Source organism: Opisthorchis viverrini, assembly GCF_000715545.1.
Source record: "Opisthorchis viverrini unplaced genomic scaffold opera_v5_243, whole genome shotgun sequence".
NCBI lineage: Eukaryota > Metazoa > Platyhelminthes > Trematoda > Opisthorchiida > Opisthorchiidae > Opisthorchis > Opisthorchis viverrini.
The window spans coordinates 702,002-718,578 of record NW_008751899.1 but is presented as its reverse complement, the minus strand read 5'-3'; the positions used below and the strand labels follow the sequence as shown (position 1 = coordinate 718,578).

The 16,577-nt window shown below is 40.1% G+C and overlaps 1 protein-coding gene across 1 annotated transcript in view; it reads left to right on the top strand.

Moving 5' to 3' along the window:
- Positions 1 to 16,577, top strand: part of T265_14693 (hypothetical protein) — a gene marked incomplete at both ends in the record, with an annotated part of 55,709 nt that overhangs the window by 5,327 nt on the left and 33,805 nt on the right. The window contains 4 exon segments of the mRNA XM_009174812.1: positions 86 to 282; positions 3,220 to 3,450; positions 9,137 to 9,377; positions 10,560 to 10,724. Coding sequence (XP_009173076.1) covers positions 86 to 282; positions 3,220 to 3,450; positions 9,137 to 9,377; positions 10,560 to 10,724 — 834 coding nt within the window.

Sequence of the window (16,577 nt, the reverse complement as noted above, 5' to 3'; positions counted from 1 at the left end):
TCATAAACAGTAGCGTTTGGAAGTCAAAGCATTGCATAATCTTCTTGGTTAATTACACGTGATGTCCGTTTTTTCTTTGGGACAGATATTCGTGCCCCTCGAATGCTTACCCTCGAACGCCAACTTGTGCATAGTGTTTTGATTAGTTGGAAACCCCCTGATGTAACCACCACTGGCCAAACAGTTTCCGCTTACCATGTATACGTTGATGGACAGTTTCGGCTGGCGGTAAAGGCAAAAGAAAAAACCAGAGCTCTGCTGGACAGAGTTGATGCAGACAAAGTAAGTTTTGTAAAAATTGTTTGTGTATTATACACAGTAATGTCATTGAAATGTTCAACGGACGAGGAACACCAATTATATGAAGCTGCTTTCCGTTTGATATTACCAACATTCACAATCGCACAAATGACGCTACCAGTATATTCGCGCACACGGAAAACCCAGGAGCAAATTTCTTTATTCTTCGGAAAGTCTTACAAAAAGTCTGAAATCCAGCTTATGCTGTAATCTAACTTGTGCTGTATCAACAACCAAATCGCGGTCAACAAGGAACGTATGAAGGTAGGGAAATGATTCGGAATTTTACATCGGAAGGAACTCAGTCTCTTCCACATGCAGATTGATCCCTGCTGGTGCCCTCAACAAGCAGCAAGTGTCGCTTTGCGAAACTACTGAATAAAACGCTTTACCGCATGAACTATGGGTTACCGAGCGTTTGCCATGGAGGCGCCATTCAGTATATAGCAACTCAGATGGCTGGACTGCTATCAGCCTCTCGCCCACATAGCACCAGGTGAATTTTCTATGAATATCCTGCACCAAGATCCTCACGGACGGATCTCAGGCAGTGGGCTGTATTGTGAGACAAATTACATTAGACATTGTTTAGACGAAATTATTCATCTTTCTTTGCATGTGATTTTGATGAGGTGATTATGTAGACGAATTTCAAGCTGACGATGGTCATATGGTTAGCGATATCGATCCTGGGTGTCGCCTGACACTCATTACAGTTGTGGTTTTTAACTATAAGTTAATCTGGAAAACAATCGAAATTGCGGCGGAAAAAATGTAACAGAGAACTGCAGTGAGGCGTGACTATTCTCTCATGCTACTTGTTACCCCTGATGGAAGCCATGGTTAACATCGCATAATACCAATAAATAGTGGCGAAATAATTATGACGTACGTATCGCTACAACAATTGCTTTTGTCGCTTTGTTTACTTGCTAAGCCGCGCCTGATCTCTATTTTGGAACAGAAGAGCAATTAAGCAATTTTCTAACGTTGAGAGGTGACTAGTTTGAACAGGAAATCACAGAAGATCGGATCAAACAATCAAGGTAATTGATCCATAGTGTGGATGCAATAAGTCAGTCGAATAATTTTATAAAACCCTGGCGAGAATTTGGCCAATTTCTTGACAGAATAGGAAATAACACCATCTGTTCCCCATTTTGCTTTTACCTTTTTTTCAAACTTCTGTTGGTTCACTAGCTTTAAATCTTGATTCTACTCATCTTCTGACTTATTTGGTTTCCCTAAGGTTTTCGTGCCTTCAAGCCATTGGGGTTTCTATCAAGCATCCAAAACCACTCAAGTGTTTGTTGCATTCTTGATGAAATCCAACAGTGGAGCAAACTCATACTCGTTTCAGGAGTTATTCACTCTTCTCACACTATCCTCACTTTTTCGAAACTCCCAGTTTCCGGTTCCAGCTAGAACTCCTAGGTCCGTTTCATTTCTAACATCAGTTTTGAGTTCGTGTAACAATCTGGCAGTATTTCATCCCCCACTCCATTCGTTTAAATGGCCTATTTTTACTGTCAAAATGTAACCGCGCGTACTTCTACCCGAATGATCCTGGCGTAAGGGACACAGTAAAACAAGCAGCTTAGTGACATTCATGGCACGGTTGATAATCGATAAACTACCGGAAACTAGTTGCAGAATGATAGAGGGAAGGAAAGAGCAACTCTGATCAATCGATGGATTTGTATTTACTCTGACATGCTGATTTGGCGGAGGGAGCAGTAAGGTTCCCTGTTACCTACTACTGAATGATTACAAATATTGTGTTGGTCATTTTGAAATTCATCATAAAAATTCGGGATAAAAAAATCGAGAACAGCACACTTTGTCAACTGCTTATTTCACAAGAAATTAAAATCATGCTCGAGATTCAGTATATCTTTTTTCTACAGCACAAGCAGATCTAGTGCGGTAGTATATGGCTGGCAGAAAGGCTATGATCTCTCTGTACTCAACTGCCTTTGACATTCCATACATTTTCCTTGAAAAGCAAGATAAAAACCGATGGTTTTGTTAACGGGAGTGAGAATTTAGTGGAAAGTGGTATTTCGTTAGCCAGCCTACTACCGCCCATAAAAACAGGCTTTAAGTAGAAGCAGAGCTCAAAATACAATGCTCAAACAGACCGGAGTCTACGTCATCCTCCTGACGCCAGAGCACAACGACCAAAAACCACATTATCAAACAAAATGCTTCTAGCGTCATTCACTAATTATTTACTTGTCTAGGCAAAAGGTCTTCCGTCTTCCCTAAAATTTGATCAACCTATCTCGACAAAGCCCATGTCAATTTTGAAAGTATGCCGAGTAACAAATGGTTTCCACAACATTCTCCAGCAGGCGAGTTTTGATTGGTTACAAAAGTTTTCCAATTGAACTCAAGATATAAGGACCTTTTACTCCTTCATAAATTCAAACTCTGGTAAAAAAAGGACTGTATTTTGGTAGATGTACGCTCACGAACAAAACTTGACCGTTTGCTGAGGTACAGAGATACAAAGTAACGGAGAACAATTGATGAAGAAATTATTTTGAGTGTGAAGCTCCCGGTAGATTAGGATTTTTACTTTCGGTGCTTGTTATTCAGGAGAGATTCGCATCTCGCGGTTTGGAAGTGCGCCTGAGCACAAAAACCAAAATTTTTTTGCATTTAGGAAGGGTATAATTTAGTTTAGTTAGCAGCCAATGACTGGAATATTCCATTTGAAGTAGTATACTCCTCTTATTCAGCAACCACTTACTAATTACGGTAGTAGCCTCGTTTTTAAAATACCGTAAGGTAACAATATGTCCAGGTTATGGAACCTATGTCCAATGAGTTATCCGGTCAGTCCGATGAATACGGCTAACATTAGAGTAACATTCCAGAAGGGCAAGACTGCGCCGGGTGTTGGTGCATATGAAGGATCGCATTCCGGTTGATGGGACTAGGAAGTGGGTACTCAAAATAAAATGTAACGACTGCACAAAGGTTTATATAGGTCAGACAGCCAGGGAATCGCACATCAGAATCGGTGAATGTGAGCGTTTCATTAATAGACCACTGAGAAACGTAGATGAATACCAGGCAATTGTCAAAGATTCGGCAATGGCAAGGAATGCACTAAACTCTGGACATAGGATAGATTTAGAAAATGTGCACATCCTGGGACGGGGTTAAAATTCACACCACAGCGTCTGTTGGCCAAGGCGGTGGGAATCGCCAAGCATCCCCGTGTGAATAGAATAGAGGGGTAAAACTTGCAAACGTGTGGAGAGCTGACACAGCGGTGCAATTATCAGCAAAATGGTCTGGGTCTAATTAACCACTCTCACCCCCATCCTCAAATGAATAGTCCCGGTACCCTTTGACGGACACTGTTGTCCTAGACTGAAAAAGCGAGGTCAACAAAGAGTGGGTGCAACGTGAAGATAATTCTCCACTCTAACCAATCTATCATAAATGTTAGTTATCCCCATAAACGAAAAAAGCAGGAACATCAAACTGAACACCCTGCACTGATCAAGTCGGCTAGTCATAAGGAATCTCACGGATTGGTTCTCTGACTGCCTTAAAACCCAATCAACCTTCTTACTTATTTGGTCTGTCGAAGCTTTTGTGTCACAAGCGAAACGTTGCCCAGCTATAAATCCACCGGCTGCTTACAAAACCTCTCTGATGAGACGAAACTACTGGCTTAAAAATCTATGCAACAGCAAAGTGGTCATACTTACTCACCGACTCGATCCCATCAGAATCTTCAAGCACCGATGAGGTCTATTTATAACGTCTTTGTGATATTTGTATTTTGTTTTTCGACCCACACATCATCCAAAAGCACTAACTTGCACCAACTTGTTTAGAACATGTGGCTACTCGGAGGCGGTCTTCATAAAATTTTGGACAGTTTATCTATTTCTCAGCTTTTCTGTGCTCTCCGTATACCAACTGAAAAGGTTTTTTACAAGACACTTTAACAGATAGCTTGCTGTGGCATTTTCAGATGTCCACAAGTTTGGTATCATTTATTCTGTTACTACACTATACTATCCAGCTAGAGGTGACTAACAAAGGTTTTTCTCTGGACCTGTGACAATTCCCAGGCTGAGAAATTTAAGGTCTCTTTTGAGATCTTTATTTATGAAACAACATGGGCAGAGAGGCCAAGCAGCCAAACCCTGATCAGTTGAATATTAGTTCACAAGCTTATTCACTGACTTACTCTGTCACCATTGAATGTTAACTAATTCACTCTTATTTCAAATTAGCAAATGCGGCGTTGTTTCGGATTCCGTGGAATACAACTCATTTCGTCAGTAGCTGAATAGACAGTCTAGGTCGTCTAGATCGAGTTCTGTCAGACGTATTAGTCCACTTCACTCAGAGATAATCATCTCCATTACAGGTCTGTTCAAAACACGTTTTCGGCCAACCCATGATGATTTGACAGTAGTATCTAACAGAGTACTCTGCAGGAAATAGCTTCCTACTCACGTTTTCTACCTGTTGAGTTTCTTTATTATCTGTTCGTTTTTTTTGTGGTTGAAATGTCTCGTTACGATTCCTTTGGGAGCCTAAATATTGGGTAATTCCCTATAAGATTTCATGCAGATGTTTATGGAATATTTTAGTAATATTAAAACAGATGTCAGAGACTCCTGTAAAGTGACATTCTCAGGTGACAAATCACTGTAATGAGCATTGAGAATTCATACTCCTACAGGAAAAATGCATTGCTTCGTGAGCAAAATACACCCAATTAAGAAAACTGCTCAAATTCCTCAGCAGAGTCATGAGTTTTTCCTGCATTTCCGGTCATCCGCGAAAATGCTCGTTAGTCAACCCATTGCTTTAAGTACAATTTACTGTGGGTCGAAATTTTGGGTTAACATTACGCACAAATAATCTGACATTCATAATGTGGACTGGTAGCTTCAGATACCGATTGCTTCTACGTATAAATCAGGATGAAAATGTTTTGGCTGAATGCTGCTTCTGAACTCAATTTCATGACTCTAGTATCAAACAAAGAAACTTCGATTAATGCCGTTGCAATAAAATCACCTTAAAGTCTGTGTGCTACAAATTATTTGGACTAATAACAATATACTTCTGTTCACTGGTTGTCATTGCTCTGGAAATAGCAATAACAACTCGCCCAACTTCTTCTCTCACACACCCATGTGTATGGGCTGTTTGCCCTACATTTGTGCATAAAATTTGTGCACTTGTTTGTATTATCGTGAATTTCTTACCATCAACATCAGTGAAGTCCCAGATTTTGTGACTAACGAAAGTGAAAATAACGAAGAACCACTGAAGATGGGCCCTTGTCACCAAATGGTCTTTCAGTGCCATTTTCCTGATGAGAGCCCCCTGACCTTTTGTGAAACCAGCGCCAGTGAGCACACCAAGGTCTAGTGGTGTAGTGGGATCGATTTAAAACTTCACTCTTTGGTTGTACAAGTGAGAATTTGAATGAGGCCGTTACCAAGTACATGGCGTGAGAATCGTCAGATTATACGTAATTTAGGTGCGTTCACGGTTGGTTGATAAGGTGACCGTTTACTTGATCGCTGAGTTTGGCAGTTGGCTCGCAAACTATCTGTAAGCAAATGTACTTATTTGTTGGTTCGAAATTCATGTTCAGACGTTCTGAAACGCATCGCACCACAATGGAGGTTAAGATTAAACAAAGAAGCGCTTATAGAAAGCTTTTCAAAGAAATGGATACCCGAATAGCTCCATTGTGTAAACCCTCAAAAAACCCAAATTGGCTTACCAAACCGCGCAAAAAAGAATACCGAATGATTTTTTCGTATGGTAAAAATATTTCAGAAATCACTGAAACTTTGTGGTCTGCAAACCGGCGGACACAAAGTGCGGATAGCTCGTACAAACTCCAAAATAAAACCAAGCACGATTACGAGGGACAGCTTCATACGCAAGGTTTGTACGAAGCTTGTGGCAAATAATACAGGAAGTAGCCTGCATGGGAGATCTTTAACAGGCCGCAAGAGGACAAACTTCCTGTCAAAAGACCCTCTCATTTTTCACATTTATCCGTGAAAGATGATAGGGATGGGCACGTACCAGACTGGAAGGAAATGCGCAAACTAGCTCAGGCACGAACAGATAAACACGTGAATTTAAGTACGGGGTACTCGACTAAATTTCCTATCAACAAACATATCAAATTCGACCTTATCTTTTAACCGCTGAGGACAAAGGATTCAAAGACCTAAAATTTCGAAAATTCGCGAAAGATCAGGGAAAACATGTACAGAAGGCGAATCCAACTACAAATGAATAACTAAGCCACCTGTGACGTAACTTAAACCAAGAAAACAAAAAACGCATTTGAAGAAAGAGGTAAAAACCGTTCACATAGGAAAGCATACGAGCAGCCAAACAAATGTAAAGGACAAGGAAAACAACCGTGGCAATCAAAATGTCTAAACGACCAAGCAAAATCGACAAAAGAATCATATTAACATGCAACGACAAATCAGAACAGACGAATCAAATCGGAATAGTGAAATAATAAAAGTAGGAGCCTATGTAAGAACTAATCAGGCAAAGTGAAGACAGACCACAAAACAACAGTAATCAGGTAAGTAGCGGGAATTATTCGAGCAGAAGCCAGCCAACGCACAAATTCATTACAAAGAATAGGGATCACAACGCAAAACAAGTCGACCTGTACGAATATATATATATATATATATATATATATATATATATATATTGTCAGAATTTCTCTGTCAACTAGGTAAATTAGAGCAAGTAAGAAGAAATGACCCATTAATCTGCACACTGATGACACCATCTGGGTAGTTGACGAATTGTTTGTAAGCCCGGCGTTCAGATCAAAAGTCACATGATCAGCTGTCAGGATGAGATGTCTTGAGCATCAAGTGTGAAATGCAGTACAGTAAAGCAAGCCATTAGTGTACTTTGACAGTCGTTTCTTCATGAAATCTAGCCCAAGGACAATGTATTTATCTCCTATTTATCTAAAAAAGGAACGGTGCTAGGGAAGACGAGAGTCTATGTAGGTTCAGGTTAATGTAGAAGTTCCTATGCCTGACTTGTTTACACGCATCCCTTCTTATGTATGTATGGTTGTCACTACCGGGAACGACGATATGTATCAGTGAAACTGCTAATCAAATGGCCAGATACCGGATTCTGACAAGCTGAGAGATGGACCAAAGGCGTCATGGGTCTGTGCTTTTCAAGATCTGATTGCATTTTTTATTACAAGAGCACATCCGGTTAGCTTTCCTACCACATGTTATGTGGTAGGAACACGCGAGAGGTCACTTTGACTTTCATCAGTGGTAGCCGTTTGTGTGATAGTACCAGCAGAATTAAATTACGCTGGTCATATATATGGAGTTTGCAAACAGATGAAAATGGGTAAGAATTCAGCAAATTTGAAGGCGCGAAAAAGGCGATGACTGTAGCCTACATGTTAGGAACATCATACCAATCAAAATGTTGGTTTTAAACAAACTCTCTTCAGTAGGCTTAAAACAGAGCGAAATTTCATACGAGGATTACAGAACTATGGTCATTTGCACACTAGTTTTCTTATATCGCGAGATTTAATTGGACCTAGCCGAATCCCTCGCTCATGATGTTTCTCTTCAAGTAGATGTGCTGCACATTGATACCATATGTTTTACTTAGCTGATTCGCAATATACAAGCAGCGTTTTCCCAAGAAACCACACTGCATGTCTCGAATACTGTCACAAATGTACGATGAGCCGAACTTCGAGCAACACACTGAGTTGGAAAAGGAAAACAAGCGAGAGGTTCGGCTGGATGCGGTAGAATCATCGTTTAAAATTGAACTTCTCTTTCACATGGTCTGGTTTATCACCATTGCAATGTTTCATCCTTGTTCAAAGTAAATTTGTTGTCAAACCCGCTAACCAGGCTGGTTGCTTCATTGCCCAAATCATCTATCGTACATTTACGATTATGATTGAAGCATGGAATAATGTCGAACATGCGACAGGTTCATGTGGCTGTATCACGTGGATGTTTATCTGAAATATGTATGTTAACCGGTCAAAGCGTTTTAAAGGACCTACGATATACTGTACTAATCAAACAAGCAACTCAGCAGTACACTTGGATTCAACTGAACCGAATACGACAGCTGGGATCTATAAATCTGGTCGAAATTTTCAACAGTGCCCAACACCTAATTCCTTGGACTGTATGAAATCACGGATCTCAAACTCGTCTGTTCATAAATTTTTTATGACGGTTTGTGAAGCCCGTTTTCGGTGTTTGGTAAGAATTTTAAAAGTCAGCAATCTACTTCTTGGTTTGTCATCCGAACGCTACACTGGTGTCAAACATTAATGAAAAAAATTATAGTTGGTATCTCTCCACGTAGCCAACGCCTACTAGGAAGGTACTTAGAAAAACGGTAATGTTTTGTGCAGCATGCTGCATTCGTAGTATGCAGCACAGCAAAGTAATTTTCCAAAACGTACAACTTTCCCCAACGAACTGTTCAGCAGTTAAAACACGTTGGGGTATTACTTGATAACGATCACCTGTGAAAGAAATTTTTCTGGGTACGTGGCACTCTTCAGCTTTAACGGACAGTAGAAAAAGCGTTGTATGTAACAAACCCTTTATCTTTCAAAGGGTTTTCTAATACAAGCTAACCGATGATTGTGAATGCCCAGTTTTCCTTGCCAGTCACTCACTAAACATTTGTTTACCTTACTGACTAAGAATCCTTGAATAACCCTAAACTCTATAGCCGTTTGTTTGCTTTTACCTGATATCCTTGTTGATTACTGTCCCATCCGTAGCCGCACCGGATATCTGTACGAGCTATTAGCACAAAAGGTCAATCAAAAGATGCTGCATGCACGCTTGTGGTCGGCAGAGGAATGACCGCCACACCAGGACGTTTGCGGGCCACACAAATCACTACCAATTCGGCAAAACTAAGTTGGATGCCTGGAAACAGCAACTACTGGCACCGCATCTTCCTCAACCAACAGGAGCTGTGCACCTGTCCTCCCGGAGTGTATAAGATTTTACTAACAGGTAAGAACTTCGCACCTATTCTCAGGAGAGAAGTTAATGCCCAAAATCCACTTTTTATTGAACTGCATAACGGAAGGGCGATAGTATACCTGCACGATAATTTATTGAAGGTTTTCTACAGTGGCATTCCAAGGGAAATATTCTGAAAAAAAAGCTTCATTCTTTTCAGCAAAATTTATCCTCACTGATTCTCAGCCACAAATTTAACAAAGTATTTTGGCACAGCGGTAAATGCTGTGCATTTTTCCGGGTCACGCACCGTCGGAAAGCAACCGTCTTTTTAATATTCGGTTAATCGTTGCGTAACCGAATACTCCTCTCCAAGGCGACCGTTCATTTTGTCTTCGGGTTGGTCTTAACCAACAGATCTTTCTTATCCGTTTACAAGCCAGAATTAGCTGCCAGCCGATTGCCCATAGAATAGAATTATTATAATCACATTCTGATAGATATCGTCTTTCCATGTAAATGTTAGCTTTGTCACTTTTCATCATGTTATCTGGGCGGGAAATTTTGGATACATTAGCCTAAGTTTTATTGAAGGCCATTAGCCGAATTCTAAAGTAACGCCACTCACTTAATCGCCTTGGGATTTAGGGAAATAACGTTCATTTGTAAACCTTGAGCATTTGTTCCTTGTAGGCCGGGTGACTAATCTGTCGTTACGTACCATCAAAACGCCAGCTAGATGTTTTGGGGGGAAATAATAGAGGAAATGCTGACTTTGACGATGTGTTTTTACGGTGTTTGTTAAATCGATTATCGTCAATCATGTGTGCAGGAAAATCTGGTTCTCAGATTGCTGAACGCGAATGCATCGGTGTTCGTTGTTTTTTTGCTCTTCAACTGGTTCTCCTTATCATACAAATCCATTTGGTGGTTCATTCATCCCTAGATGACGAAGTGCACGACTATTGTCCCCAATAAAGTCTGTCAGGGAATAATCACCCAGACAATCAAGGAGCTCCCCTGCTGCAAACATAACTTGAATGTTGACAGAATTCAGTACTGATAGCCATCTGAACAGACACAGGCCTTAAATACATTACCCGAATTTAGAAGCAACATTTTAGAACTTGCAAGCAGCTACATTGGCTAAGTTTGACTCACTAAGTGAGCATTGTCCATCCTTATTAATGTCGCATTCGTTTTATTCACGTTTTATGGAAACTTTCTTTTCAGATCTGCCACCTGACGCCCTTCATTGGGTTTGCGTACAGGCTGTTGTCCAAAAGACCAATATTCCCGAATCTCAAAAGTCCCCCATGTCTATCATCTGCAGCCCACGAAGTGGCGTGGACACACAGAAGCTGGCTGCATTCATAGAATTTCGTACTCTTCCAATCGGTAAGTAATGAAGGGTGCTCGTAGGATAGATTGTTGTAACTTATTAATGTATCCAGTTTTTTCACATTTACTGGTCATGCATGGTCGAAATTTTTGCAAGTTAGATCCAGCCGCTGATTTTGAGCCACTCAACGTGAATTCCAAGTCATTCAGGCAACTACTGCGTTACCGTCAGTAGGATTAGGAGCCAAAATTACCTCGGCGATCACTTGTACCACGGCTTCATTATTCACTTATAGACTATTCCGCCTCGTTTCTAGGAGGATTTCTATTGTTTTGAATGGAAATAAATTAAGTGCATATGAGTACACTCGTAATGGCTGATTCACCTCGGGATCGTAACCCAGTTTGGATATGAGTGTCCCGTCTGTTTTGGAAGAAAATGATGTCACGGACAAACCAGACTCCTTTCAGAGGACTTCAGATAAGTATAATGTTTATCATCATTGGTTTCATGAGAAGACAAGCTACTTAAACAATACCATACAACAAAGCTACTGACATAATTCTAGCTGTGCAAACGACACCAAGTTTTCAACATACTGTTTCATTACGATCTAAGCTGTGCCTGTCCTCAAGTATATGAGATTTCTGAGTGACTTGCTGTAAGCCTTAACCTTCCATTGGCAAATTTGTTCGATCAACAGATAGTAACAATCAATTATGAGTCCGTGAAAAGCAGGAAAGTCAACTTATAGTTTTTACTAGCTACTTTATATAGTCAGCAAATTATAACCTCCTCCTCTCGAGATATGTTGTCACTCCCCGGACCTCTTTGATTACAAGGAATTTAAGAACATATGCACCAAAAAGCCGAGTGGTATGGTGCCACTGGCCTGTTAGCCTATGGTATTTTCGGATGCGCTAAAAAGGAATCTGTCCTTCCAAAGACGTGGCTTTCGTCAGCCTGAAATAACTAGAGTGGGGAAAACAGGTAGATATCGGTTACTTAGTCGAAACGTTTTGGTTTGATTGATTATCTGTGAAAGTAAGTTTTCTCCAGAAATTTTCTGTGCCTACACTTACGTGCGCCGCTTCTGCGGCGATGAAAAATCCAGATATTATCGGATTTTCATGAACGCAGGAAGTCAGTTCAGGATTTGATTGATTAATACATCAATAAATGACTATTCGCGAAATTTGTTTTCGTGCAAACATGTTGCGTTTCATTTTGATGTACAGGCATCGCACATTAGTAACCAAACCATGATATGAAAACCTACCATCAACACCAGCGTTGTAAGTCACATGCACGCTTCCAGCTGGAATGTTGAGCTCAAAAATGAGCTCAAAATACGCAAATTTAAACCCGGCAGTTTCTTGTTCGGATTAATACAAAAATTGAATTTGCTCTAGCCCAATAACCTAGCCAATACTTTTGATTGCGTTCAAAGTACTAGTGCATACACCACTTCACAGACAGTAAGAGTTATTGGTTATGAATGCTTAATTTTTTCTTTCCCACATTCAGTTTTTTCTTGAATAGTGGTGGTACGACACCGTCCCATGGATTGTTAACATGTCGTTTCTTCCTTTGACGGCTTCTGTTCATACGGGTTAGCGAATCCTGAGTTTAGTCAGGTGATTCGCAGGTAGACATTTAGGTTTTGGAGTAGTACCAGGAATAATGAGTACACCAGAACCAGCATGCTTCCACAGAAAAGTGGAATTTAAAACCTGAAAAACACATCATCCACAGTGTAAGGAACCTAATTAAGTGATCATCATTTGGACTATTGCAATCTGCTGGGTAATAATACTTGATCAGACTAAGAATGGGGTTGTGGCTACTTGTTTTGTTAGCTAGCGAGTTCTGTCCCTAGTAATTAATGTACTTTATGCTCAAATGGAGCTATTGGAGTCATGCAGTGAAACATTGAAGAAAAACCAGAAGCATCAGAACAGCTTACCTTAAGCGTTTTTGGCGACCAAATTTTGGAACCGAATGTCAAATCAGACTTTAGAAATGGAGGGCGAAATACCGGGACTGCTAAAGCACACTGGTTGTCTAATGCTTAGCATACACAATAGTCTAAACTTTTGCTTCATCGACTTCGTCACTGAATTGACTTCTCAGCCTCACTTACTGAATAACAGTGTGGGGTTTTCTGTGAAAACTGTAAATTGTGTTGAAAACAAAACTTGTACTGCAGAGGTTATCCTCTGGGTGCTGCACTCCTGGCAATCTGAAGAGATTTTGCAGGGGTATGAGCAGTTTTAATGGTATCTGCTTCTGACTAGTTCGTTCAGCTGAGCAGTTGGTTTGCACACGTTTCATCATCGTTTGATAAAGCATCATTGAAGTGATGTTAGTACGTTATTTGCACTACTGTTTCCAAGTTATACCTGTGATTTTTTCAATCATCTTTCACTTGAATAGGCAATTTCGGTTCTAGTTATCCCCTTGCTCACTGATTGAGTTGTGATCTGACCTGCGTGCACTTCCGTGCATATCTTGCCAGCACGGTGTCGAATATTAGCTAATTTACTGCACTGTATATAATATGATACCTTTTTTAATTGTAGGTAGACTGAAAATTTCACATCCTTACGGATTCGTGCTAAGTAGGCAAGATAAACCTATTGTATAATAAATGGGTTTTAGTCCATCACAATCCCGCTTACATGAACTAACACGTGTAATCTGTTGATAAATTTCAAAGTCAGGATATGTGTTAGGCTTTCCCAACACTTCGATCACAAAATTGTATACTGATTGACTAAAAGTCCTAACTAGCTGATTAGATCACGGTTTGAACGTGTAAATGCAAAATAAGGGAACTACTTTTCTTTACGTTTGCCCTAAAATGTTACTAAAATTGTTTGTAACCAACTAACGACTTCCAAAATGCAACAACCTTTGAGCTTCATCAGTAGTGAAGGATAAATGGTCACCTTACCACCAAACCTATTCAGGCTTATTGTCTTCTATCCTGAGGTAAACGTTGTGTTATCTGAGATCAGAAGCATGGCTTTCCCTTCAAAGCTGAGGCGTGCAGCGTGAGGCTTACTATGTGCGAACGGAAATCAGTTTGAACAAAATTCGGCTTCATCTGGCTGAACATCCGTGTTTACCTGAGGAAGTATGGAAGTCAGTAACATCCAAATGATGTTATTAACACATTGGTCACATTGGTCAACGTAGTGAGATTTTTGTCACGCTTCTATATCTTTAGGACGTGATCAGGTCACGGGGACTCACAGAAGAGAATGGTACCCATCCAACAGCTCAATTGTTGTTCAGCCAATATCCTTTAACTTATGCCGTGCAGGTCCTTTGTTAAAGTTTTCTTTGGCTGCATGTCGTCAATCTTTTAAAAAAGTTATCTTAGTCTGATAGACGTGATAAGCGGTAGAGAAATAATTGACAAAAGCGGTGTCATGGAGTACTTCGGACTTGGCACTATTTAGAGTTGTTCCGAGACTGACATTGTATGAATAATGTATCCAGTAACCAAGAAACCTGGGGCAGCAAAGCACATATCCATTATTTGACTTCCTGGGTATTGCAAACCTCCTGTTTGTGAAGCTGGCACATGCACAGAACGTCTTTTTTACCAGAACAAGTGAGCCGCACAATTTTTAAAAGTAACTGTATTTGAGGTGATTTGTATCTTGCTGTTGAACTTACAAATTAGGCATCCAGCGGCTATCATTTAGTTACCTTGTGTGTTTTGATCAAAGATAAGCCACTGTCAAATATGTACGTCTGACCAGGGATAGCTTGCTATTTAGTGGCGTAGCAGCGGATTTTCGATTCAACAATTTAGTTGCTTTGCTCTGTATGAGCAATCAATTAATTATCAATCACGTTTTCAGAGTTTTTCCTCTTTGTATTATATATTAATTAATTATCAATCACGTTTTCAGAGTTTTTCCTCTTTGTATATAATTATATATTATTGTAATTATATAATTATATAATATGTATTTATAATTGTTGCAATAGTTAAATATTGTCTTTACCTCCGGCTCATACAAGCCAGTCGTTCTGGTCCGTGGCGTGGTTGGAAACTGTTCGATTTAGTCAACATTCGCGCATGCTTTCTGTGCAGCCATCATGAGTTGCGATTTTGTTTTGTTGCGCCTTCAAATTCTGTCTCTTTTCATTACCTGTTTTCAAATCCACTGCTGTCTTGTGTTCAGTTTGTTGTCCATTTTGAAGCAGTCATACAGTGGACGTTGATCCTGGTCGTAATCAGGAGTTCCACTACTCTCTCTATTCCTCATAGTAGCATTTGAAAAATGGGACCACACTCGTGGAAACATTCTTCGAACATTTGCTGTCGAGCATATCAGGATCTCTTTACTGGCAATGTAGATACGTCCAATTACTCTATCTTTGCCGAATTTATATGCCACCTCCAGCTGTCGTGGTGTTTAAGACGACTATTGGTCAGGTAATGTGTTTGATGTCATATGAAAGGGGGTAGGTTTGGGGATCACTCACTAAATCTTTGAAATCATTTAAACTTAGTCGCGATCCAAACATATAAGAACTTGTCAAGGATCTCACTCTGGCAGCTTGTCAAAATTATGTCTAGTAACTGCGCAGGGGACGCATTTGTGAGCAACAAAGCTTGGCAAACCAACCTACTAGTGTAACGAAACTAGTAAGGTGTGTACCGTGTTCTTACAAGGCCGATGTCGATGACAGCCATCTGTATTTTGTTGTGCATTATTCCTTACGTTAGGTGCTGTTTTAAATTATTCACAGATGTGGGATTTATTATACAAATTGTACATCTGGAAGAACATTCAGTAATTGTTGTGTGAGCATGATAGCGGTTTTAGTAAATAAGGCTCTTGCTAACGTTCAGACACACGTACGTCTAAAGTCTCTTTCATCATCTTGTATTGTGAGAAAAATCCACAGCAAAAAGCTTAACGGGATAATTAAAAATGATCTCTCCCATAAACGGAAGTATGTGAGGGAATTCTATTAGAATAGAACAAAATATTGAAGTTTTTTTACTTCACAGAGCCATTGGTGTACCTTTCCATGGCAAGGATAATTTGAAAACACGTTTTCCCTGAGTGTTGCCGCAATCCACAAGGCCACAACATGAAGGGTTACATGACATACCTTCTCAGCCTGTTCTAAGCCCCCTGGTTACATTTGTAGCTGTCCAGTACGCAGTGAAGTTTCCGAATTTAAGGGTTTATGATTAAGACGTTAAATCCTAATGTTTGATAATCTTCTTCTGCTTCGTGAAACTAGGGTTCACATTAGAGTGTTTGATGCTGAACTAAAGTTGTTTTTCGCGGAATACTTGCGTAAGATAATACTAACTCTGGTCTCTACTTCATCAGCGCGGTCCTAGGAATAAAGTTCCATTTCATTTGTATGTATACTTTTGTTTACGTTACAATGTATACTGTTTTCTGGACAAGTTTCCTGGTGGTCCAATCTACCTTATCAGTTCGGTTAAGTCCAATTTTCAAAGTAGCAACTCGGAACTTTGGTGTTACTGTTTAGCCTAACCATACTTGAAGTGTGGTGGCATGAGCCCTCAATCCATCTTTCGAACAATGAATACATAATGATTTCCATCTGCCGTTCTCATTCAAGCCTGTGTTGCATCTCCACTTCCGTTTCGATGTGGGTCTCAGTAGGAACTCCCGCTAATTGCATGTATCATTATGCTAATCTCTGATAAACCAAGATTAGCAGGTTTGAGCAGGCTCTGCACTGAGTAAGCACACACACGCACATACAAACGAATTTTAGACCAGATTTGCTCAGGCGAAAAAGACAATTGAAACTCCACATGCAAAGACTATCTTCTCTTTTGTGTTGTTTCCGTTTTTTCAAAATCTGAGCTCATGTATTGTTATTGTTGTTAATCAAAT